This window comes from Dreissena polymorpha, chromosome 4, assembly GCF_020536995.1.
Source record: "Dreissena polymorpha isolate Duluth1 chromosome 4, UMN_Dpol_1.0, whole genome shotgun sequence".
Classification (NCBI taxonomy): Eukaryota; Metazoa; Mollusca; class Bivalvia; order Myida; family Dreissenidae; genus Dreissena; species Dreissena polymorpha.
Window position 1 is genome coordinate 2066888 of NC_068358.1, and position 26441 is coordinate 2093328.

A 26441-nucleotide genomic window follows, 5' to 3' on the forward strand; every position below is an offset into this window, starting at 1 on the left:
GCGGAGGGATAATGTTTTGGCGTTGTCCGTCCATCCGTCCGTCCGTCTTTCCGTCCGTCCGGCACTTTTGTGTCCGGAGCCATATCTTCGAAGTGCTTTGGCGGATTTCATTGAAACTTGGTATGAGTATATATATGGATAAAGAGGATGATGCACACCAAATGGCATTGTACACCATCAGTTAATAACGGAGTTATGGCCCTTTGTATCTTGAAAAAATGCTTTTTTGAGTGTCAAATATAACACTTTTGTGTCCAGAAGCATATTGGCGGGGGATATCAATTCAACGAATTTGCTTGTTGCATTTTTTTTTTATCCCCCGCCATAGGCCGAGGGATATTGTTTTGGAGTTGTCCGTCCATCCGTCCGTCTGTCCTTCCGTCTTTCCGTCGGTCCGTCCGGCACTTTTGTGTCTGGAGCCATATCTTGGAAGTGCTTTGGCGGATTTCATTGAAACTTGGTATGAGTGTATATATGGATAAAGAGGATGATGCACACCAAATGGCATTGTACACTATCAGTTAATAACGGAGTTATGGCCCTTTGTATCTTGAAAAAATGCTTTTTTGAGTGTCAAATATAACACTTTTGTGTCCAGAAGCATATTGGCGGGGGATATCAATTCAACGAATTTGCTTGTTTCGTTTCTTTTTTTGTCAATTACATTATTTTAAACTACATTTACAGGTTTGTACATTTGTTTTTACAGATAAACATCAGTCTAAACATGTTTAAAAAGTAATACATTTTGTAAAGCCCTTGGCCACCACCCCAGATTCTGATTTAATTGATGATTTCTAGTTTCAGCGTAAACATATTTTTTATTGGTTTTTATTTGTGTTTTTTTGTAAGTTTGACTGGCCTTTTAATGGGCTCCTTATTGAGTGTGGCATTTACTTAACTGTAAATTTGAAGAATGCCAGAAGTATTATAACAATATTTTTTATAAAAATATTATTTAGGATTCCTGCATTGTAGAATTCATTTTAATTGACTTAACTGTTCTTACCTTGAAGAATTCGACCTATTATGTTTCTTGAGTATTGCAAGTAAAATATACACCAAGACAATAACATTTTAATACTTTTACGCAATTTTTTCATTTTAGATTTCTTTGGTAAGATTTTGTTTTGTTGAATACTTCTTTATCATGTAGAATTATGTAACCACAAGATATTTTGTATCCTAGACATTTAAAATACAAACCATATTTTTTGTACAAACTGCATGTTGTATAAATATATATATATCAGTAAACAAAGTGTTATATATAAGCCGCGCTGTGTGAACATGGTGCTTACTGCATGTGCATATAGTGCTGTCACCGATTAGTCTGTGCAGTCCGCAAAGGCTAATCATGGCTGACACTTTCTACTTTTATGGAATTTTTAAAGGAAAGTCTCTTCTAAATGAAAATCCACTTTAGACGGAAAGTGTCATCCTGTTTTCACAGAATGAGGCTTCTATTTGTTATTTCCCTGTTGACAATTAGGATTAGTCTGTAGAGAAATTTTAACAAATGGGTTGATTCATCAGCATGCAAATTATTGGCAGTCATTCGTTTTCAAAATAATTTGAAAACAAAACATTGAAGTTGTAACTCAAACTCCACGAAGATATTGTATGTAATTAAATAGTCTAATAAAATTAAGAGTTTGTATCGTATTTAAAATGTTTAAATTAAGTTAGTCAGAATTTGTTTGACTCGTGAATTTTAAAACTTCTGTATACGGTAGTTTATGTCATAACATGTATAGAAACATTAAAGATGTATTTTAAGATATGAACACAGGACAGCTCAACAAGAATATATTTATTACTAGGAAAAACTGTGTTGTTAAAAGATTACAGAAGCCATAACATGTGAATGATTCTTTACCCTTTCCCCCTCAGAAGCCGAGTGGACATGGCTATTTGCAACCAGCATAAAACCAGAACAGCCTGCGAGTTACTGGCAGTCTGTTAAGGCTTTATGCTGTTTGCTGCTTATCAGTGCTGTGGCGTTGGAAATGAAACCCTTAAAACTTGAATCTAGTAAGACAGTTCTTAAATTTAATTTGATTTTGTAAGAGACTACAAAGGCACCAAAGTGTGTATCTAAGTGGAAAAGGGTTAAAAAAACTATAGCTTGCAACACTCTTTTTCAATGAGGAACCATTCAAGAATGTTCAAGTCTGTTTATCCTGTTTGCAGGTGGCTCTGCCCCCCAGTCCCCTATTGATTCTCATCATAGCCCACACGAGCCCCATGCAAGCACCTCAAATACCAGTAATCGATCAGGGGGGACAACAGCGGTCCACCAGTCCTCTTCAGGGGGAGCAACTCCTGTTGCACAACCTAGAATGTCTCGGCGCAACAGTCAGCAGCCTTCCAGTAGTGGGCGGACGAGTCAGGAGCGCAAGTCGACTGGGTGGCAGACGCTGGTGTTGTACTCTGTGAACCTGAAGCAGCTTGAGTTTCATGTAAACATGAGCAACGTGATGGGCAACACAGTGTTAGTCTATATTTTCTTTTGAGCATTACTCTGTGAAAATGGGGCTTAATGCATATGCCTTAGATGTCATCCCAGATTAGCCTGTCCACTCTGCACAGGCTAATCAGGGACGACACTTTCCACTTTTATACATGTAGACATTATAGTATTTGTATGAAGGAAGTCTCTTCTTTTTAAATATCAAGTTTAGATGGAAAGTGTTTTCCCTGAGTAGCCTGCGCAGACTGAACAGGCTAATCTGTGACAACACTATGCTAATGCATTAAGCCCCATTTTCCTAGAGCAAGGCCCATTTGAGTTCTGTACAACAGTCAACTCATAAGTTCACATTTTCAGTAAGGCCAACAAAAAGTGTTTTTTTCCACTGACATCTAAAAAAATTATGTTGGTAGGTAGGCTAAGTTTTTTTTTAATTCTTGTTAACAATATGCCGCAAAAAATATTTGTTATGACTTATGCATGTGCCTTGCACTATATAAGCTGTTACTGGGTTTTTAAACTACTGGTGATGTGACCACACACTGCCATCTTTTGCTTATCCCTCAAAAACGACCTGCAAACAACTTAGCAAATACACTTCAACACCGTTATTTCGAAGTCGTCGGGACCATTAAAAAACTTCGGATTAACAATAATTCGAAATAAACATTTGACAGAAGACTTGTTTGATTCTGTAAATATAAAACGTTATGGAATTCGCTTGGTTTGGTTATACGCTTACTTAAAAATGTTAACAAGTCAGATAGCAATAGATTTCTACTTGTAACAAAAGGAGGAAAAAAACGATTCTTTTTCTTGTTTTTATGATTCTCTAATTACAGAACATATACAAAAATAAAGAATAGCACAAATTATCAGACATACATACATATGAATACAATTTCGGAAATGAATGAACACCGGCGTTCGCGCAGACGAGAAAGGTGTAATTATTGGCTTTTGACGCGCCACGACAAAGGTGTGAAATTACGCTCATTATTTTGCAGTTTTGACTTCGGATTAAAGATTGATAATTAGGTGCGAATTATAGTGTTGGGACCGACTGTATCACTTCAAATTAACATATTTTTTTTATTTAACGAAGTTCGGATTAACAAATGAAATTTTCCATTAAACAAAGAAGAACCAAAATCGGGACCCGAAAAATACTTCGAAAATAACGGTGACTTCGGATTATCGGTGTTCGAAATAACAGTGTTGAAGTGTACGTTTAAAATATCTAAGCACCTGCACAGTGGGTAAATGTCCAGTTCTTTTTATTGAAGACCATATTGACTATGTATTTTGTGTTTTTTAAGCAAAAATATGTAGAAAATAACAACACACTAGCACAAGATATATTTAAAGACTATTATGGTGTGCACATTCATGTTCACACCTGTCACAACTTTTAAATTCACTGAAATTTATTGAAACAAAGTTTATCTATATTTTTTCATAACTATAATGAAAAGAAATTTAAAAAAGATACACTGAAACTGTTATTAAATTACTCTATTTTTTTCCCAATAATTAAAAATATGTGTCATACATTTTGAAGAAATATGTTTTAATTGTTCAAATTAATTTTGTGTTAGTTGGAATATGCGTGATATAAAGAGCCAGGGTCGGTTGGCCATTGATAGTACCGGACACAGGGACCTGGGGATATCAGCAGGACTGGGTGGGTCACACTTCGAGAGCAAAGGAGGGGTCATCAGTGGAAATGTGGACCTGCAAGGGATCTCCATGTACTGTAAGGGAGTTGTGATGTTTTTTTCGGTGTTTGTGTAGGGGTTACTAAATTAAGTAGCATTATTATGCTGGATTGGGTTCTTGTAATTTGCCTGTATCCTGCTTTTTGAATGGGTAATTGTTTGAAGAAAACTGTATCAAAAGTAATGTTGTTTATTACCAAAATTAAGATAAGACACTTGGTATTTACATAAAAGCTATTTTATGTTAGTATACATATGACTGTTGTGTTTTTCTTCTGTATCAATTTGACCAGATAAGCCCTTAAACTGTGACAGAGGCAATCAGTAGTATCTAGACGGGTCACTTATTTAAGTATATGGATTGCACATGCTAAGTATTTAGTAATTTTGCTGTGTCTAATAGTGTTTAGTAGTACCTATATGATGTATTTGTGAAGATTGTATAAGCCAATAAGATCAGTACTCTTTTTGTTTCAAGATTGTACTTTAAAATAATAAGGAGCCTGCCATGACTTTGTACTTTAAAATAATAAGGAGCCTGCCATGACTTTGCACTTTAAAATAATAAGGAGCCTGCCCTGACTTTATATGAGCCTTGCTCTGGCAAAACAGGGTTTAATGCATATGTCTTTGCAGTTTACATGGGCTAATTAGAAAGGACAATATGTGCTGTTATTGTACTTTATTTGAAAAGAAGTCTCCTTTTAACGGAAATTAAGTTAAGGCGGAAAGTGTCGTACCTGATAAGCCTTTGCAAACCTTACACACTTACATTAAACCCTGTTTTCATAGAACAAGGCTTATATATGTGAAAAGATCAAACTCAGATTTCTTACCAGTAAGTGCTGTCCCTTTGTTGAACATAGTTGAGTGTCACGAGGACCCTAAAGCTGGTGCTGACCCCTTGCACCAGGCGGGAGTGTCCATGTACGCCATAGAGGGGCGCGTGGACTACATGGGGTCAAGCGTCCTCATGACCCGGCTCAGCAACATGAATCTGAGTCTGAGAGACGAATGGAAGATTGACAAGAATCAGGACCACGAGGCTCCACTGGCCACCACCAGGTAGGCAGTTCATGGCTGCTTGTGTTCTGCGGAAAGTTGTTTTTCACTGTATTTGTTGTAACTTTACTTTTTAATAATCATCTTTTAATTATAATTTAACAGTATAACTATTAAAGGTGATGAATTTGATACTTGAACATTTAAGTGAATGTTTAAAATTTCTCTTAATGGACAACTTGATAAATCATACCTTTCTGTCACCCTAGTGGCAACCTTGAGTTAAAGAAGTTTAATCCACTTCGTAGCAAAGTATCTATTTTGCTTCCATCCCCCTTTCAGAACGGCGCTGCTGTTTGCCCATGGGGACCTGCGCTGGGACAAGTTCCACATCCTGATCTCGCGCTCCACCACGCCCGACCTGATGAAGATTGTGGCCAAGCTTGATGAGTTCATCAGCCAGCAGTTCACCAGCAGCAGACGGGCTCTCGGCGCCATGGGAACCATACCCAAGCACAGGTTGCCGGAGAAGCGGCGGTCAGCTGATGAGGAGTCATGTGAGTGAGAGTTGTACCCTTCATTTCTGATGTACACCTAATGAGTTTGTAGTCCCTTCGAAAAGCAAATTTATTTTAAGATGTCTCTTACAAGCCTAAATTTTTAAGCCTTAATTTCCAACCCTAAGATACTGATGAGCAGCAAAAAGTCAAACAGCATCAAACCTGAAAGACTGCCAGTAACTCAAAGGCTGTTCTGGTTTTATGCTGGTTGCATACTGGTATAGCTATTTTCACTTTGCTTCTGAGTGGGAAAAGGTTAAGATACGAATAAAGAATGTGATTAAAAGTGTTATGTTCTCATTTTTAGCTCACCTGATTGCTCAGGTGAGCTTTTGTGACCGGTCTTTGTCCGTTGTCCGTCTGTCCCTCGTCCGTCTGTCCACATTTGTTCTTAAACACTCTAGAGGCCACATTTACTGTTCGATCTTCATGAAACTTGGTCAGAAGCTCTGTGCAAGGAAATCTGGGTCGAGTTCGAAACTGGGTCATGCCGGGTCAAAAACTAGGTCACTAGGTCATTAAAAAGAAAAAACTTGTAAACACTGTAGAAGTCACATTTCATGCCCAATCTTCATGTAACTTTTTCAAAATGTTTGTCTTAATGATATGTTGGTTGAGTTCAAAAGTGGCTCCGGTCCGTTGAAAAACATTTTTCAACAATAAGCAGTTTTCCTTATTTGGCTATAGAGAAACCTTGTAAACACTCTGGAAGTCACAATTTTTGCCCAATCATCATGAAAGTTGGTCAAAACATTGGTTTTATTGATTTCTCGGATGAGTTCGAAAATGGCTCAGATCAGTGAAACACACTTTTTAGCTTACCTGATTGCTCAGGTGAGGTTTTAGGATTGGTCTTTGTCCGCTGTCCGTCCGTCCATCCACATTTGGTTTGTAAACACTCTAGCATTCACATTTCTCAAGCATTCTTTATCAAAGTTGCTGAAAGATCTCAGTCAAGTTTGATAATGAGCAAAATCACATAATTAATGCCATAATTATTGCCCATAGATTGTCCAAATTTTCATTATATTATACAAAATCCTTGTAAGCAAAGTTTGATGTTTGGTAAGGGGGCCAACTCAAAATATAGGTCACCATTTCAAATCTTACAAAAACAAAAACACTCCCTACGCCAGAGTTTTGGTTCAATAATGATGAAACTTGACCAGGTTGTTTGTCTGGTCAATATCTAGGTCAAGTTTGACATTAGGTAAAGATTAAATGAACCGACTCCTCTCAGGTGAGCAAACTAGGGCCATCTTGGCCCTCTTGTTTTTATTGTTTAGTCTAACTTGCTATGTGACACCTTAAATTACTTTATGCTTCATGCAAAACAGTGTGCTTTATATATAAGCATCTTTGAAATCTTGCTTCCATTCAAACTCTGATGAAATATTTCTTGATTGTAAGTGGGTTCTTTATTTTTAATTCTAAGAATTCATTGGTGTCTACAAGCCTATGTTTTGTGGAGGTGTAATGGTTATGGTTGTTATATTTGTTATAGAGAGGTTATTAGTTGTGTTAGTCTAGGTTCATTGTGTGAGTAACAATGTTTTTAACTTGCAGTTCATATTTTAAAGGGCTATATAAAGACAGAACCTCCCCTAAATGTGGGCATGTGTAAATACAATGCACATTCCTACTTATCACACAGTCATTTAGTGTTTATCCAGCATCAATAACAATATGCAATTGGAAGGTATAGTCATGTAAATTAAGGTTTAAACTTTGCAGTGGAACTATGGATTTATTTTTCACTTTGTAATCAAAGGTTCCTGAGTTTGATACCAACTAAGGACAATTTTATGTCATCATGGTGCACCTATAACATTTGTGTGAATTCCATCACATTTACACATGTATATACAATTCATAACCTTGAAGTACAATTGATCAAATGTATTTATATCACAATGATTACAGTTGAATATTGTTTATATTATAAAAGTAGAAATACATTTGTGTACATGAGAGACCATCTCACTAGAATATGAGCCTTGCTCTGTGAAAATGGGGCTTAATTCTGTGTGTAAAGTGTCGTCCCTGATTAGCCTGCACAGTCTGTACAGGCTAATCAGGGACGAAACTTTCCAACAAAACTGGATTTTTGTGAAAAAGAGAATTCCTTTAAACAAAAGATATCATTAAAGCATAAAGTGTCGTCCCTGAGTGTGCAATGACACTATGCACATGCATTAAGCCCCGTTTTCCCAGAATGAGGCTCATATATTTGAATTGAATGCCCCTCGCTTCAATTTCATTTCTGTTCTCACCCTCACGTTCCTCTTTGCAGTCCTATCAGACCTGCGCCACCACCGCCACTGGCAGAAGGCTCTGGCAAACATCACAGGCTGCAAGTTCTCCATGCTTCCCACAATGCTCCCACGCGAGGGCATGATCCTTGGTGGGACAGTCACCCTTCGGGGAAACAATCTTAGTCTTGGGTGCTTCCATGGCATCAACTTTCGCTCCAAGTCTTGGGCTGTGTTCACAATCAATGAACCGTACATTTGCTTTGCTACAGAGGCACAGAAAACACAAGATGAAGGTGAGATTGTTTTTGTTTGTTTAAGAATTATTTCAGCTTTAATCATAGGACCAGTCTTACATAAAATAATTCACAAGTCTCACATTTAATGCTCTTTTTACAAAGAAATTGAGATTTTGTTTTTTGGAAATGGCCCATTTGCTTGAATTGAAGAAAGGCCTTCTTTCAACTGATTTCCTCCCTTATAATATCAGACTAATTTTACTAGTTATTAACTTTGCTGGATCTGTATACAAATAAAGAGTTTAGTTGAAACCTGAAAGGTGGATAGGTCATTTTTCTCACCTGAGGTGGTCTTTGAAATACACCCAAGATTATCATGTTCGGTTGTTTAGGCACCCACATCGTACAGGACCTCACATTCTATGTGGGCCATGACCACACCTCTCATCTAGACAAGCCAATGGCAATGGCATACGTTCTGAAGATGTCACGAGGTCACGCCATGCCTCCCACCTTCACCAGCGCTCATGCATGGTTTAACTACGCCTTTGCTACCTCAGAAATCAAAGGTACTGGATTGTGCTCTACAACTGTAATTGGATACGACGGTTTTTGGTATTGGCTTTAGAATTAGAATTTGATTGTTAACCCTTTCCCACTCAGAGGCAAAGTGAAAATGGCTATGTGCAAACAGCATAAAACCAGAACAGCCTGCGAGGAGCTTGCAGTCTGTTGAGGTTTTATGCTGTTTGCCACTCCTCAGTATCTAAGGGTTGAAAATGAGGCCTTTAAAATTTGAATCTAGTAAGAAAGGTCTTTAATTAAATTTAACGTTCTAAGGGACTTCAAACACATCAAAATAAGTAGAAATAAGTTTATTGGTCTGATAAATATTACAGCATAAAAAAATCACTTAAAATTTCATTCTTATTTAATTAAATGAGTGTTTCAGCAAAGTGGAAAAGAAATAAATCTTATATATCTTAAAAAACAATGTACAGAACAAATACTTTTAACCGAGTTAGCTTGTAAAAACTTCCTATTTTTATGCCCTCCTTCGAAGAAGAGGGGGTATATTGCTTTGCTCATGTCGGTCTGTCGGTCGGTCTGTCGGTCCGTCCACCAGGTGGTTGTCAGACGATAACTCAAGAACGCTTGGGCCTAGGATCGTGAAACTTCATAGGTACATTGATCATGACTCGCAGATGACCCCTATTGATTTTGAGGTCACTAGGTCATGGTTTCCAGATGATAACTCAAGAACGCATACGCCTAGGATCATGAAACTTCATGGGTAGATTGATCATGACTCGCAGATGACTTTTGAAGTCACAAGGTCAAAGGTCAAGGTCACGGTGACCCGAAATAGTAAAATGATTTTCGGATGATAACTCAAGAGCGCTTTTGCCTAGGATCATGACACTTCATAGGTACATTGATCGTGACCCGCAGATGACCCCTATAGATTTTCAGGTCACTAGGTCAAAGGTCAAGGTCACAGTGACAAAAATCGTATTCACACAATGGCTGCCACTACAACGAACAGCCCATATGGGGGGCATGCATGTTTTACAAACAGCCCTTGTTATTGTTTGATATCATAAAATAATTTATTGCATGCTTGTAAAATTTTACTTAATTACTACTTTTGCATTTCATATTTTGAAGAAAATGTGTTCATGCTTACATTGTTATTACTGAATACTTCCATCATATTTAGAAAAGTTTCGACACATGCTATGTGGCTATGCTTGAAAGTTGTCAAAGTTTTCCCCATTAGTATATATTTGAGCATATAGGTGGATATGGTAACAACATACAGTCCACTCTCGTTATCTGGACATCGGATATCTCGATTTTCTCGATACGTCGAAGTAAGCTCAATGTCCCAACTTTTTTCCTTCTTTATCTATATTAATAAACATTGCATATCTCGATTTTCGTTATGTCGAATAATTCGATGTCTGGATATAAAAATTCGTCTTGAGTCCCGATTGTACATGTATTTGCTGTGGTTTATCTCGAAGTGCGAATAACTTTCCCAGAGTCGGCAAAGATGAGAAAAATTCCCGATTCTGTGCAGTAGATAATTGATTCGTTATCTGCATCAATGATCACATGTGTGTAATGTCGTTAGCCATTAAACTTGAGCAAGGCCTGTCACTTTAACTGCAATTAATACACAGCCTGCCGAAAGACTGAAAGACTAATTGTTTTTACAAACAACATTCCAAAATTCATTGAGTTATATTTTTGCGTATATAAACTGTCGCAAAGTTACAGAATTACAAAATATACATGTAAAGTTCAGTATTCCGGAACATGATTTACACATGTTCTGATGGAAAACCCTCGTCTTGATTGGACGTCAATTGCATCATAACTTTAAATAGCAACATTACCGGATGTTTACTCGACAGTTTAGAAAAATGATAACCGCATGTGTTCATGCAATTCTGTAACACATTTAAAACGTCATTTTAAGCATTTAAATAGCAAATTTAATTGTGCCTCGTATAAACGTGTATATATGTATCAGGTAATTGATAGGGTAGTAGAGAGTATTATGCCAAACGGTGCCGTCTTTAGTTATACCACTTAGCAGGTATATAGATGTTAAAAACAAATGAAAATTTTGTCTCATTTTTTCTTTGAAAACGCCAAATTGGATATCTTGAACTCTCGTTATCTCGAAATTTTTTCTTGTTTCCGCCGACTTCGAGAAAACGAGAGTGGACTGTAACTAACAGTTGCTGTGGTGCTATAGATAAAGTGTCTGCCTTGCAGCCAGGAGGTTCTGGGTTTAATCGCCACTAGGAGGGTGTTCTTCCCTCAAGGAGGAGATCCTGGCATTGATGTCCACTTGGGCAACTTCAGCCTTCAAGCCGCAGGTCCTAGGTTCACTCTTTATTTGGGGAATGTTCTGCCTTTCAAGCAGGTGGTCCTGGGTTTGATCTCCACTTGTTAAGTGTTCTCGAATCTTAACAAATCAAATTAGTTGTTATTATCCCACGCCATAGGCATTTTCCGTCCGTCCGTCCGTCTGTCCGTCACTTTCGTGTCCGGAGCCATATCTTGGAAGTGCTTTGGCGGATTTCATTGAAACTTGGTATGAGTATATATATTGATAAAAGGATGATGCACGCCAAATGGCATTGTACACCAGCTGTTAATAACGTAGTTATGGCCCTTTGTATCTTGAAAAAATGCTTTTTTGAGTGTCAAATATTACACTTTATTGTCCAGAATATATTGGAGGGGGGATATCAATTCAATGAATTTGCTTGTTTTTTTCCAGGAAACAGACTGGATAGTGGCAATTTTGGCTTTTAAAGTGATAGAGCTATTTAAATAAAAAGGATTAAACTAACAACCTAAGTAAATGTCTTGTTTGGCCAGATTTAGACGATTTCCCACGCATGCAGCGTGCCGGCAGCGAGAGCCCGTCAGAACGGAAGCGTAAGTTTGACTACAGTCACGAGAGTGAGGTGATATTTGCCCTACCATCCCTACAGCTTCAACTTCGGACCAAGCATCATCAGGCAGAAATGGAACCAGTCGAAGACGGTACATGCATGAAACTTGTTCTCTGTTATCTAATATTAACAGAGCCGGGTTTTGCCCCAGTACTGTTATACCTTTCCGCTAATATACTCATTTTGATGCGTTTGTAATCCTTAAGAAAATTAAATTAAATTAAGAAGAATTTCCTCTTAATTTAAGTTTTTAAGGCTTCAATTTCAACCTTAAGGTACGGATGAGCAGCAAACAGTATAAAACCTCACAAGGCTGCGAGTTACTGGCTGACTGTTCTATATGGTTTTATGCTGGTTGCATATAGCCAATTTTTCTTTGTTTTCAGTAGTAAAGGGTTAAAGAATTAATTTCCATGAACCCAAAATCACATACTTAACTATGTTTGCTTTGATTTAGAGAATCCCCAAAAGTGTGTATGCATGTTTGTGTAAAATAGTTTAACTGTTAAACATGTGTTGCCAAGTGTAGCGATTGGATAATATTGCAGATTATAGGATTTAAAGTTGTGGAACCATCTGCATTGAAAAGAAACTTGAGGGATTTTTTTCTTTCTTTATTTCTCAGAATGTTTTCACCAGATAAATTTGTAAAGCTGTGCAATACAGACAAGATTTGTAAAGTAAAATGTCTGTTTCAGATCCCAAGCCAGTAGTTGAATGCAGTTTTGTGACTGAGTTTGAGGACCATATCTATGTTGCCATGGACGCAGAAATCCTGCTGTTCCTGCATGACCTTGTGATGTCGTACATCAAGGAAAAAGACAAGAGTGGTACTTTTTTTCCCATTGTTGCAAACTATTACATGTAATTTGATAAAATGTGTATAGGAATTATGTTTTCTGTGGTCGGATTTCACCGAATAAAGTCGTCAATTGAGCACTAGCGAATAAATTGTTACATGTTTGTAATTGTATCCGGCTGCATTAGTTGAGGTTGGTCATTACTCTGAAAAAGAAAGGTACCCAATACATGAAATGATGAATTTTCCTAGAAGTCTTGTACAAATGATTTGTTTAATTGTTTAGGTACCTTAATCGCTTAGTATACTATAATGTTTCTAGTTTCTATAAGTTCTATCAACTTCAAGTTTTAAGGGTAAAAGTGTTAAATTATAACTCATTTGAGACTTGCTCTTTGAAAATGGGGTTTTACGCATGTGAAGTGTTATCCCAGATTAGCCTGTGCAGTCAACACAGGCTAATCAGGGAAGACAAGTTCCCCTTTATGGTTCTTTTTGTTTAAAGAAGGTCTCTTCTAAGCAAAAATGAAGTCAAGGCGGAAAGTATTGTCCCTTATTAACCTGTGCAGATTGCACAGGCTAATCTGCAACTTTACTTAACACACATGCATTAAGCCCCATGTTCACAGAATTTACCTCATATACTTTGAAAGCTATCAAATAATTTACATACCTTTATTAGGTGCTCGAGGGTCAATCGCAGGTGCAAGTTCTAAGGCAGTGAAGTCCCCAGTAGAGGGGGACAAAAAGAAAGTAATCGACCCAGTCACCGTACTGCAACAAGACTGGAGGGAATACCAGTGCAAGACATGGCAGCTAGAACCCACTGTCAGGTACTGGGAGGCAGAGTGATCTTGTGTGTGTGTGTGGTTTTGCAAGTGTAAAATTTAGTTATTTATGTGAACATGCATTAACAAATATCTGCAAACAGCCATGAAAGGAATTACTACACACTCTTTGGTTATTTTTAGACTTTGTAAAAGTATGAAAACTGTATGGAGATGATTATGAAAACTAATCTTTGATATTTAGAAAAGCATGTTTGTAAGGTCCATTTTAACCGTATTTCTTTTTTGCGCAGGTTTTTACACTGGGCTAGCCGTCAGATTGACCCAGTTGGCGTGGACTATGTCCTCCAGAAGCTTGGATTCACGCATGCACGCGTCACAATTCCAAAGTGGATGCAGCGGGGATTTATGGACCCCTCTGACAAAATCCTCTCTATGCTTGTTAACAAAGTGATCTTGATTCTTCGAGATCCAAAAGTTGAAGAAAAAACATAGAAATGTTGTGTGACACAATTCAATTGCAGTTTTATTGGTAATAAACGATTTATTGAGGTTTTATAGAGAATTCTTCTTTATGATCCTAGCTATTCTAAAATAGTGATATGCTTTTAGGTGGCCACATTTCTAACATTTTTGTTTACTGTATGTTGGTTTTATGTTGAATGACTTTGGCTCGGACCAAGCAAATTGATTGTGTCTGTTTCAGTCAACATATTCAAATATGCATACATACTTACATTTTTTAAACAATTAGGCAGTGTGCTGAGATTTTATTTCTTGTTTTTATTTTTCTCAAATTTACTTGGAGTATATGGTGTGTCTGAATTGAAGTTTTTTTTATTGCAATCAATAATCATGTCATTGCTGTTTGCTTTTTCTTTCCCACAACCATTTTTTTTTATTTGTTGTGTACTCACGGTATTGTCACATACTCTCATGGTGCCAAACAGTTATGCTTTTATTTATTTATTCTCCCTGTCCTTTAACATTGGTGTGTGTTGCACAAGGAACGTTCAAATGGATTTGTTGTCATTTTTCTCAAACGTTCTTATATGTATCAAACTTCATCTATATTTTTATTTGCCATCTGTTATTGTGGGGCAATCTTCTTATTTAATGCACACATTTATGCATACCTGAAACTTTCAATGTCTTATCTGTCTACCGGAATGATGCATGTACATTCTGAACTTGATTCTTCTCAGGCACATTTTATGGCTGCACTTTTTGTTTGTTTCTCAATTTATCATGATAAAACTCATTATTTGATCATTTTGTTGGAATAGTGTGTTAATATTTAAATAACATTTTGTTGTTTTGTTACTTTTCATTTATAACATATCATGTTACATTTCAAGCTGGGGTGGCAGTTTGCCATATTCTTGGTTTGATGCTTCCCCTGCTTTCTGATTACACCTGGATCTTTTCCAGAATAACACAACACTCATCATGCGAAAATGGGTCTAATGCCATATTTTGCACAGTCCTACCACGAAGCTTTGAGTAACTTTATGAAAGCTCCGCACTAGACTGAACTGGCCTCATAAAGCATAACGCCCATAACAGCGTGATGGTGCTCACATTATTGTCCAGCACACTGATTATGAATGAGGCCCAATACTAGATTTGACCTGCACTATGGGAAAACTGGGCTTAACCCATGTGTATAATGCGTAGTCCCTGACAATACTCTCGGCTGTGACTGAATTTTTGTTAAGAAGAGACATCCTTTAAACACAAAAAGGCTAATCCGGGATAATACTTTGTGAATATCATTAAGCTTGTTTTTGTCAAGACCACAGCTGATTTGCAATGCATGTTTGTATAATGCACGTGTAACATGAAACCAGAATAGGTGAATGTGAAACATATTAACTGCCTTAGATCTAGTAAATTAGTATCATAGGGGGCATAAAAAATATACTCTTTACTATCCTGCATTATCAGTATTATGTTTTAGAGTTGTATATGTACATAGTGAGTTATAATTATATTATTTATTTTTGCTCATTTTTATTGGAACACGGGTGATTGGGAATTTTATGGAAACATTATGTATTTTAATTGTCACAACAGTACTGTTTATGTATGCAAGTATTTCACTATTTAAATATGGTAAGACACTCCAATAAACGAGTAATACATATTTGAAATAATAATTTCCATTTATCCTTTTAATTAATTTGGTTAGCTAACTATAGAATTGTAAGATACCATTATGTTCAATTTTTTTTCCCCTAGCAGTGAAACCAGAGGGGACTTATGATTTGCACTCTGTGAGTCTGTCACACTTTTCTGGATCCTGCGATAACTTTATTTGTTCTTCATATTTTGTCATGAAACTTGAAATATGGACAGATGGCAATATGTAGATTATGCACGTCATTTCATTTTGTTCATACGTCAAGAATTCTGGTTGCTATGGCAACAAATAGACTAGAAATATTGCTGAAAATGGTGGATCCTGCAATAACTTTAAAAGTTCTTCATTTTTTCCATGAAACTTGAAATATGGATAGATGGCAATATGGATATTATGCACATCAATTCAATTTGTTCCTACGGCAAGAATTGTGGTTGCTATGGCTACAAAAAGACTAGAAATATTGCTGAAAATGTTGGAGTTTCATCGGTAGGGGACCATATTGCTTGATAATAGTCTTGTTTAAACATGTTCTTTGTTTTCATTTGTGCATGTGTGTTATATTTTTGTTGGAACACCAATATTGTTATAGCTGTACCAAAATAAAGTTATCCAAAAACATGGTGTATATTTGTTTCACTTTGAACAGGATTTGGACCAACCCTGGATTTATATGTAAAAAGTAGTTCAGTTGATGAAACCATTTATTAATATTAAACTAGTGACCTGAAAATTAATATGGGTCTTCTGCCAGTCATGATCAATGTACCTATGAAGTTTCATGATCCTAGGTGTAAGCATTCTTGAGTTATCATCCCGAAACCATTTTACTATTTCGAGTCACTGTGACCTTGACCTTTGACCTGAAAATCAATAGGGGTCATCTGCCAGTCATGATCCATGTTCCTATTAAATTTCATGATCCTAGGCGTAAGCATTCTTGAGTGATCATCCGGAAACCATTTTACTATTTCACGTCACTGACCTTGACCTTTGACCTGAAAATCAATAGGGGTCATCTGCCAGTCATGATCAATGTACCTATGAAGTTTCATGATCCTAGACGTAAGCATTCTTGAGTTATCATCCAGAAACCATTTTACTATTTTGAGTCACTGACCTTGACCTTTGACCTGAAAATCAATAGGGGTCATCTGCCAGTCATGATCAATGTACCTATCAAGTTTCATGATCCTAGGCGTAAGCATTATTGAGTTATCATCCTGAAACCATTTTACTGTTTCGAGAGACTGTGACCTTGACCTTGTGACCTGAAAATCAATAGGGGTCATCTGCCAGTCATGATCAATGTACCTATGAAGTTTCATGATCCTAGGCGTAAGCATTATTGAATTATCATCCACCAGGTTTTCCGAAGGAAAAAACTGGTTATTAGATTGGCGAATGCGGGCGGGCTGGCTGGCGGGCGGAACAAGCTTGTCCGGGCCATAACTTTGTCGTTCATTGTGAGATTTTAAAATCATTTTGCACATTTGTTAACCATCATTAGACGGTGTGTCGCGCGAAAAAATTACGTCAATATCTCCAAGGTCAAGGTCACACTTTGAGTTCAAAGGTAAAAAATAGCCATAAATGAGCTTGTCTTGGCTATAACTATGTCATTCATTATGAGATTTTAAAATCATTTGGCATATTTGTTCACCATCATGGGACGGTGTGTCGCACGAAAGAATCGCGTCAATATCTCCAATGTCAAGGTCGCCACGACTAAAAATAGATTTATTTTAAAACAAACTTACAAAGGGGGTTAATTTTGTTTGTTCATTTCAAAAGTTCAGTTTGAGTTGTCTCCCTTTATCAGATTTTTTTTCACAATGAAAACCTGGTTTTGTGACAATTTTGTCCCTTGTCCTGAAACCATTTTACTGTTTCGAGTCACTGTGACCTTGACCTTTGACCTTGTGACCTGAAAATCAATAGGGGTCATCTGCCAGTCATGATCAATGTACCTATGAAGTTTCATGATCCTAGGCCTAAGCGTTCTTGATTATCATCCGAAAACCATCTGGTGGACAGATCGACCGACATGTGCAAAACAATATACCCTCTCTTCTTCGAAGAGGGGGGGGGGGCATAAAATTACCTTAGAATTTACCCATAACGCTGTCTGTTGCCAAAGTGAAGGTCATGATCACTTATGATTTGTTACAATTTTAAGCAAAAGATGAATCAAAGTGAATGCCTATACAGTTTGTTGAATGTTCTGCCGTTGTCAATAATATAAATACAGCTACATCATTTATATTTGTTTATTCAGAACAATATCAACCAAGTTATGTTTCAATACATAAAATAATAATAATAAGATTGCACATATACATATAAAGATTTCCCTGCTACTGTCACAGTGGTCTACCGGTAATCAAAGCATGGATTCCTTACATTTAACTCATTCAGTGCTGGAACCGAATTTTGAAGGCCTTAGCAAACGGTTTGGATCCAGATGAAGCGCCACAAAACATGGCGTCTCATCAGAATCCAAACTGTTTGCTATTCTGATAGTATTCTTTGAAAACAAAATCGAAAAAAATGCTAATTTTAGAAATTCAGCAGACGACATTTTAGCAGATGACAAATTTCCCAGCATGCAAAGGGTTAAAGGCAACCAGGAGACCATAACAGGCTTTATGTTTCAATTAAACACATACCCAGTCCCGGGTACCCAGTACACATTATTTTATAAAAAGCAAGATATCACAATAACAAAATGTTTAAAACTTATCTTGTATCTTCAACTCTTCAAAGTTTACTTTAATATAACACTTTAAACCCTATTTCCTTAATAGCCAATAAACATTATGCTACGCAAAAGAACTCCAATTTTCATGACATTTTGCTCACATCATATTTTCAATATATCTTCAGCCCACTTAAATGCCGTCAATTAAGCATTATTATCAGAAAACTGGTTTAATACATGTTCTCACTAGTACCATTAAATGTCAATTGCATTATGACATTAATTATAGAACATTATCCAGTTAAGTGTCTCTTTCCGCATGTCTGTGCTTTCTTCTCGAATGCTGTTGATGTTATGGGTTGGTTGATTTCATAGAAAGGATTCATGGCATGCTGAAACACAATTATTTATCTCGGAGTACCTTGTGTGCATAACTTAGAACATGCCGAAAAAAGAGGTGTTGATACTGACCACTAGGTATGTTTTTACATGTGTGGCACCCATGTATGTTTTGTGTATATGGTTGCGATAGTCCTCGAGTATATTTGACACCACCTTTAGGCAAGATGACCAAAGACAATTCACATACATATTGAGGAATCGTTCATCATTATTGTTACCCAGATTACCATGTTATTTCCTTTAAAATTTAACTATTTCATAAAATAAAGCTCGCATTTAAAATATTCTTAAAAATATATTTTAAAATATTATTTGAGCTATTCTAGCATATTTCAACTATTTTTAGTTACTTTTTAAATAGATTTTTTTTAAAGCATACTGTATGCGAAAACAACAAGAAATAAAGTTGTTCTTACTTTAATATATGTCTCGTACATTTCCTGGAAGAAGTTCTTTATACCATCTTCATTTTTGACATCATGGAGCATTATCAACCTCATTCCTTTTCTGAGTTAAGGATAATAAATACTGGTCTGCATGATACATCAACATTATCAAAGAAAAAAAGTAATAATGTTTTCTAAACTTGCTTCCATAAAAAATTGACTAAATAGAACCATGTCTAGTGAATGCCGTTGAAACCCTGAACCACCAGAAACAACTACCGGTAATGTTGAATGATAGATGAAAAAAACATCCATGTATACAAATTGGTTAATACTTTTAAGGAATGTATATCTGGATTGCAAAACCAGATGAAACAAATGAATGAGAACACATAAAAAGCAAGGAAAGAAACTGGAACTAAAAATAAAATTAATTAATCTGTATACCAGTATTATTTATTTGAATCAATGATAATTTATAATTATTATGTATGACTTAAACACACATATATCAACAATTTTTTTTTACTTCTCTTCTTAATTTATCAACATTGAAAGTAACATTCAAATACCTACCCCGGTATATATTTTAACTGGAATGCACCAAAAGCCATAAAATTATTTTAGAGGTTGCTGTGTTGGTATCCGGACAATCGATCCCGCGGACAATTGCTCCCACGCTTATCTTGACAAGGCGGACCTTCGCGACTACAAAATTTTGACAACCTGGACAGTTGCTCCTACATAATTTTGACAACCCGGACAGTTGCTCCTACATAATTGTACAACATTTCAACTTCTCATGTTTTTTATGTTTATTCTATTCGCAAAATTGGCACTTATTCCAATAAATGTAATGTAGGATCGAATGCCCCTAAAAGGAATAATGTATGAACCATTGTCTGGGGTGTCCATATAACATAGGAGTGACTGTCCAGCTTGTCATATAATGTAAGAGCGACTGTTTGTGATGTCAAAATAATGTAGGAGCGACTGTCCTGGTTGTCAAAATAAGAGTAGGAGCGATTATCCGTGGGAACAATTGTCTAGGATTCTGCTGTGTTCAATGCTCTTGGTTTAAGCCTTTTCAGTTTTGATTTATAGACCCATTTGAATCAGTCTTAGCCCAATATTATGTCAATGTCAAGATGAAAACCAGGTCAGGTGATGTGTCACAGAGAGTGTGCTGAGTGCTGAATGAAAGTATCAAAGCTTTTTAGTAAGTAATATTGATGTTCAAGCGTATGGTCAATTTGAGTTGACCAAGAACATTGACTTTTCGAATATGTCCTATAGTTTGTCTATATCAAGGTCAAAATAAGGTTGGGTGATGTTGGTGTGTTAGTTTTAAAAGACATCATCCATGCAAGCATCAAAGCTTTGTAAGAAGCATTATTGAAAATATACAAAAAAGCGTCAATTGCGTTAACCAAGAATTTAGACCTTCTGATTAAATCCAAAAGTGGTCAACATCAAGGTCAACAAAATTAAGAGTGATGTATGTGTGTTGATAGTATTTAAAGAGAACATCAATGCAAGTATCAAAGTTTTTAAGAAAGAATTATTAATGTTATTCACAACATTTTGGGTTTACCTCAGAAGTTCTGATAATTATAGCATAGACCTCCAACATAAGTTCATAGCTGGAGAATATATAGTTTATTAAAATAATCATAAAGTCAGACTATTCCATGAGTAAGTTTGCTTTTTAGGGCCTAAGCAATAATTCACTTGTCACTTCGGTATGTACCTCACACAACAGAAGATGCCAAAAGGAATAAAACCATGGTAAAAATGATCATAATTTAAGACTCTTTAAAGCGAGATTATAAGATTTTTTATATGTGTAAAATTGTAATATATATTTATAAAATATATTACAATAACACAAAATAGGCAAGAAAAATTATACATTAAATGCGAATTTCATAAAATGCAGCAAAGACAAATTAGCGCCCCGAGCCGATAGTGACGAACATATTTTCCTACAATAACCGAAGCATTCGTCTTTTTATTAGGACCAGAGTTAGTGTTTGTGTGTCGTATGAATATATATTGTTGCAGGAATTTAAAATGAACCGTTAAACAAAGTTTAGATTCACATCGTACATGCATGATATACATGATGGTGAATTCGACTGTACAGCCTTTTCGATTTCAGAAATAAATATCTGGCATTTTTCGACAAATGTTCTCCTGAACTTTCATTTTATTTTATATTGAAATATATATATAATTTTTTTTTTTACACATTTTATATAAATTCAATAATATCTGACAAAATTGTATACTCTCGCTTTAATGAGTATATTGTTCAAGGCATATGCAAAGGATACGTCCAGCTGTGACAAATGCTGACACAAACCACTCATTGAATTTGTCCACAATTTTCAGGTACATATTTGGTGTGGTCCACATCATCTCGTCCACCAAATCTAACGCTTCATGAGCCACAAACTGGTTCAGATGACGATGGTCCTCCTTCTGGAATTAACATGCACATTATTCATACCATAAAGAAGATTTGACAGTGATGATAGAGCTATGATTGTTGTCCTTGGACATAGTCAAAACTGTTTTTTGCAATACGAATAAGAACATCTCCTTTTCTAATAAATTTTTAAAGACAAGGACAATGTAAATCAATGTTAATCATTAAATGATTTTAATGTTCAAGTTACAAGAGATGTAAGTCTAAATTTTAGATTCATCTATAATAAATATCAATGAAGTATAATAGCATTATAACTAGTAAAATACCTTGGTATCAGGAGCCTTGTTTGGGGGAAAATATTCCATTTCAAAGATGGGATTGTCATGGTGACCAACAATGACAAAATAGTAGTTCCCAGCCATCTTTAAAACTGAAATCAGCGAAAAAATCAAATCATGACATGCTATTTACGGAATAATGCACAGTCTTTGAGTATCTTGGCATTAAAAATATATAAGTAAGCCCCACTTCACCAAGATGATCTTCGACAGCACACATCGGATTTGCTCAGTTTGTTTATTTAATTTTTTGCAATTGCTACAGTTTTTTAATTAGATTCTTGATACTGTGCTGAAGCTGCATTACTTTAGAAATCCTATATAAAATTCTAGCATCTCTGCCTAATGTTCATGTACTTTATTATAATATGCATAGAACTTCTGCACAAAAACGCTACATGTTCCATTTACAAATTATTTTATTCTGTTGTTTTTTTTTAAAGTGAGACAAATGTAGCCTTAGTAAACAATATAAAGACTATATCTACCAAAACATAGTGTGCAACCTTGTGAACAATAATGCAAAGTGCTACCAAATGATTCCAGCAAAATCTATCATTTTCAAAAATGTGTCTTTATTAAAACTGTGCTTGACTGAAGTAAACTCAGTGATATTTTCAAAGAACGTGAATTAAAACATCACTATTTCCAAATCGCGCACTCCACTCCATCAAGTTAAAGCCAGAAATGGTATCTTAGACACACTCATCCAGATCCAGAGTAGTGAGACATTTGTAAATTGTTGAGCATTACAGTCAGTTAACCAGTTTAGAATCACCCGCCAAAAAACTTTAATGCTTTTGACCACAATAATTTCTTTCGGGATTTAGTGTCAATGTGAGATGTAAAAATAAAGGGTAAAATTTATTTTGTATGATAACAGGTTAGGCCAGACGACATATGCAGTTTTTTGTCTTTAATAGCCAATTAAAGTTCACCCTTCGAAAAATTATTAAAAATCATTCAACTTACAGAATTAGTATTTCAAAACATTGTCATGGCATTTGTTTTCAATCAGCAAAAACTTTATTTGAAAATAATAAAAGCCTTCTATATCCATATGCGCATTTAAAACATAACTCATTAAATCAGTTCTGGTTAACTTTTTGCTGCATTTATCCCCCCTGTACGCATAATACAAAAGCTTTCTTGCTAAAAGTTTGTTGATTCATTCCTTTACCTTATGTATACTTTAGACACTTATCATTTTGTTTTTATTGGGGCATTATGGAAAATTAAATACAAATTAATCGGAACTGCTGATTATCCGGAACTGGTTGACAAACTGTACTCTTCCTTATGAACTTAAATTAACTGGACTAGCCAACATCTGTATAGGCAATACTCATTATTGATTGGATAAAACTTTTGTGTTATAAGTTCTTATTAAGGATGAGTGATGCATTATTATAATTCTTTCCTTATGCACGAGAGCACGGACGTGTCTTTAGTGAGTTTGAACATGTTGAAGTATAAATTGACATGTTTAATTCGCGAAATTATATGTCAAAGGTAAATTGCAACATAAATTTTGCTTCCATTATTCTAGAACCATATAGTTTATAACATACATACACGTTAAATATATGTGTGAATATATGAAAGGGCCACAAAATGGCGTTCAATTTACAGGTTTGCTATATTCGTTGATTGTTTGTAAACATCTCCGTGAGGTTAGGAACACCCAACTCAACTTCCGGTTAAAGGTAAAAATAGTCTAGGATCTTCATGACAAAAAAACATTCCTTTCATCATATTTTGTGAATTTTAAATGCAAAATTATATTGTAATTTTTAAAATGTTTAACCAATTGAAATATTAAGAGCGATGTATAAGGTTTTCTTAAATATTCATCGATATTAATCCGCAGCGTCAAAATGGCGGACAAAATCCTGTCAGGATCTGCATGCCAAACGACACATTAATTTTCTAGAAATTATCTACGTATCTGTTGTAAGACAGTATTTTTCTTGTGTCGTATACATTTTTGTTTGTTTCAAGTAATTGTCATGATATTGCGACCTGTTATTGTCCTCAGTTGTCGAGACAATTTTGGAACATCTTCATCACTCGTCATGCTCATTCACTGTCTTGATCGTTTATATTGCAACTTGAATTCTATAGTTCATATATCAATATAGAACCTTCTATCAATAAAGTCAATGGCAACACTTGTTATTAGGCTGAATGTAATCGCTATGAAGCAAAATCTTCCGGCTTGCACTGTAAACTGTCAAATGTTTAGCATTTGATGAATTGTCACATTTCTGGCATTATTTTGAATAATTGAACCCAAACTCCCCATAATACACTTTCCTCAATTATTTATTGTCTGTTAGAATATTTAAAACCATTTATCCATAGTCATAAACAATTTTCCCAATATTTATCTCTCGCCTACTATCAATTGTTGAAATTAGTCAATATAAATTGCCGGGGAGCCAGACAACTCGCCCCAAAGCCAACTCGCCCCAGGACAAGTCGCCCCGAAAATCTGGACAAGTCGCCCCAAATATGTTGGACAACTCGCCCCAATCGAAAGACAACTCGCCCCAATTTTTTTTCTTATATATAGTATTATAGAAATTTTGTTCATATAAAATTTGTTAAGTTTAATGTATTAATATTCGTGATTATTGTTTTTAGGAAATGTAGTTGTATGATGGTTTTTTTTTCATTTCATATTGTAAAACTTTGTAATTCAATAATTGTTTACATACCGGATTGCTTTTAGTAATAAATTGTTATTAGGTTTTTTATGATTGTGTTTATTAAATTAAGCCCCATTTAGTTCGTCTTGTTTTGAAAACGTGTGAAATGTTAAACGTTTATTTTGACGGCATGCTTTCATTTTCTGTTCAAAGATTGTTTAATGAGACATTTTGTATGATAGTTTGGTTTAATTAAAGAATAATGGAATGTCTTTGTGTTAGTTATGTTTTGAAAACGTGTGAATTGACGAAAATTAATTAAGCCGGCATGCTTTCATTGTCTGGTCAAAGATTTATTAATAAGACAAACGGTATGACAGTTTGGCGTGATTAAAGAATAAATAAGGTAACACGCTTAACCAGACAACAATGCTGTTTGCAAAGTAATTATAAGGGCTGACTATATATAAAGAAGGTATCTGAATGAGCCCAAAGTATGTGTTTTGTTTGTGTCGGACAATACTATTTGTGACTTGGAATACGATTGCTATATAGTTGTGTGGGTTTCAGTGCATCTGCCATGTGTTCAAACATATATGTGCTTATTTGATGTCGGATACAATAATTTTCTAGTGTTATTTAGTTTTGTGTTTGTGTTTCTGCAATGGCAGAAGTGGCAAATTGTATACATTGTGGAAAGACAGTTGGGCAGAGGCAACGTGCTGTTTTTTGCGATGCCTGCGAGCGATGGCAACACATAGGCTGTGATTCTGGTAAGTAAACTTATAATATAATTATTTGTTGTGTCTTACAATTTTTAGGTCAGGCAGCTTTTGTTTCCCCATAAATAATGTTGGATACTTGCATATTATCGGGTAATCAACCAATGTCCGTTAATCCGGTGACACATAACAGATGTGTTTTACGACCTGATAACGATCATAAAACCTTTCAGATAAATGTCAGAAGTCACTGGACCGTTATCTTTGCGTTATTTGGGTGATGTATACCGCTTTAAACTATTGCTCATGGTGTAATATTGAATGTGTTTACAGTTTTTTTACTTGTCAGTACAAATATATTTTAAACGTTTGTATAAATCCTTAGTATTGAACATTACTATCTGCTGAAATGATTGAATATTATGATAAAATGTGCATTTTATATTTATGATAAGAATTTACATTAACCTTTTATTTAATATCCTTCATGTATATATATAAGTCGCATATTTTGAAAATAATTACTTTGTCAAAAAAGGCGTGAAAACTCGACACTAAATAAAGAAATATCGTATTGTTTGTTAAGTGTATGTGCTTGACATATTTTTAAAATAGCATTTTGTTGTGGTAATTCTGACGCTATTGGTTATTGAGATATCGCTGTTGACAAAAAGCCATTCAGTTTGACATGTAAGGTTCGTTTGTCGGGATATGCTAAACTTTAAATTGAAACAGAACCAACATATTATCAAATAAGACGAATACTACCACCAATAATGTTTATTAATATTTTTTTCATAATTGATTGAGTTATTGTAAATATCGTACTCTATGTTGGCCTCTTCTTATTGAAAATGCGTGTATACTGCCAGTGTCATGCGAATATGGATCTTATTTCTTAATATCCACCTTCACACTTTATTATCGCCTCTAATTAAACTATCTCTATTTAAAGAACATATTACTGCGAACTTAATAGTACCCCATTATAATACCATTCTAGCTACCGCTACCGTAGATCATATTTCAGTAAATAAGATTACTTCGGAATTATAAAATTTCGTATGCTGTGATTAGAAGATATAGAAATTTATTAACTGTACTGTGATATCCACATAAAATAATGACTTTACCTGTATTGCTAGGAATTTTACGCCTTTATAAATGCACAGAATACCTAGTGTATAACATTATTTATCGAGCGGACAGATGCATTAATCTGCGCTGGACCGCGCGTTGGGTATTTACTGTTTAGTAACATCTTAATACCATCATTTTTAAACTGATAACGGAATAATAAAAAAAATCGTTAAGACAGACAGACACACAATTTGATTGTCGAATACAATCAGTACAT

At 35.4% G+C, this 26441-nt stretch overlaps 3 protein-coding genes across 4 annotated transcripts in view; 2 read left to right on the forward strand and 1 right to left on the reverse strand.

Annotated features, from left to right (window-relative positions):
- LOC127879892 (transmembrane protein KIAA1109 homolog) overlaps positions 1–16071 on the forward strand; it is a 149313-nt gene extending 133242 nt beyond the window's left edge. The window contains exons 68-77 of the mRNA XM_052426974.1: positions 2194–2494; positions 4072–4229; positions 5058–5256; positions 5536–5750; positions 8047–8301; positions 8637–8813; positions 11644–11811; positions 12419–12550; positions 13202–13352; positions 13601–16071. Of these exons, the coding sequence (XP_052282934.1) occupies positions 2194–2494; positions 4072–4229; positions 5058–5256; positions 5536–5750; positions 8047–8301; positions 8637–8813; positions 11644–11811; positions 12419–12550; positions 13202–13352; positions 13601–13802 (1958 nt within the window). The 3' untranslated portion in view covers positions 13803–16071. The remainder of the gene's footprint in view (positions 1–2193; positions 2495–4071; positions 4230–5057; positions 5257–5535; positions 5751–8046; positions 8302–8636; positions 8814–11643; positions 11812–12418; positions 12551–13201; positions 13353–13600) is intronic.
- A 1635-nt stretch (positions 16072–17706) lies between these two features.
- On the reverse strand, positions 17707–23427 carry LOC127879895 (trafficking protein particle complex subunit 2-like). 2 transcript variants are annotated; one of them, XM_052426984.1, is made up of 5 exons: positions 23342–23427; positions 21700–21803; positions 21276–21423; positions 18970–19055; positions 17707–18543 (listed from the first exon to the last, which is right to left on the reverse strand). In XM_052426984.1, exons 2-5 carry the CDS (start codon positions 21793–21795, stop codon positions 18445–18447), a joined length of 429 nt encoding a protein of 142 aa, XP_052282944.1. In that variant the 5' UTR covers positions 21796–21803; positions 23342–23427; the 3' UTR covers positions 17707–18444. The 2 variants fall into 2 exon arrangements, with proteins under 2 accessions (XP_052282944.1, XP_052282942.1); XM_052426982.1 differs by having other exon boundaries at positions 23287–23417.
- A 112-nt stretch (positions 23428–23539) lies between these two features.
- Positions 23540–26441, forward strand: part of LOC127879893 (pericentriolar material 1 protein-like) — a 77145-nt gene continuing 74243 nt past the window's right edge. The window contains exon 1 of the mRNA XM_052426975.1: positions 23540–23664. The gene's annotated coding sequence lies outside the window, so the exon portion shown is untranslated. The remainder of the gene's footprint in view (positions 23665–26441) is intronic.

What these genes read in the sequence shown, in the direction of transcription:
- LOC127879895 (XM_052426984.1), bottom strand. Translation starts at nt 21,795, where the DNA reads ATGGCTGGGAACTACTATTTTGTCATTGTTGGTCACCATGACAATCCC. An exon ending in ACAAGGCTCCTGATACCAAG is followed by an intron (nt 21,424 to 21,699) that starts GTATTTTACTAG and finishes TGTTAATTCCAG; the next exon opens with AAGGAGGACCATCGTCATCT. An exon ending in TGTACGAGACATATATTAAA is followed by an intron (nt 18,544 to 18,969) that starts GTAAGAACAACT and finishes ATTGTGTTTCAG; the next exon opens with CATGCCATGAATCCTTTCTA.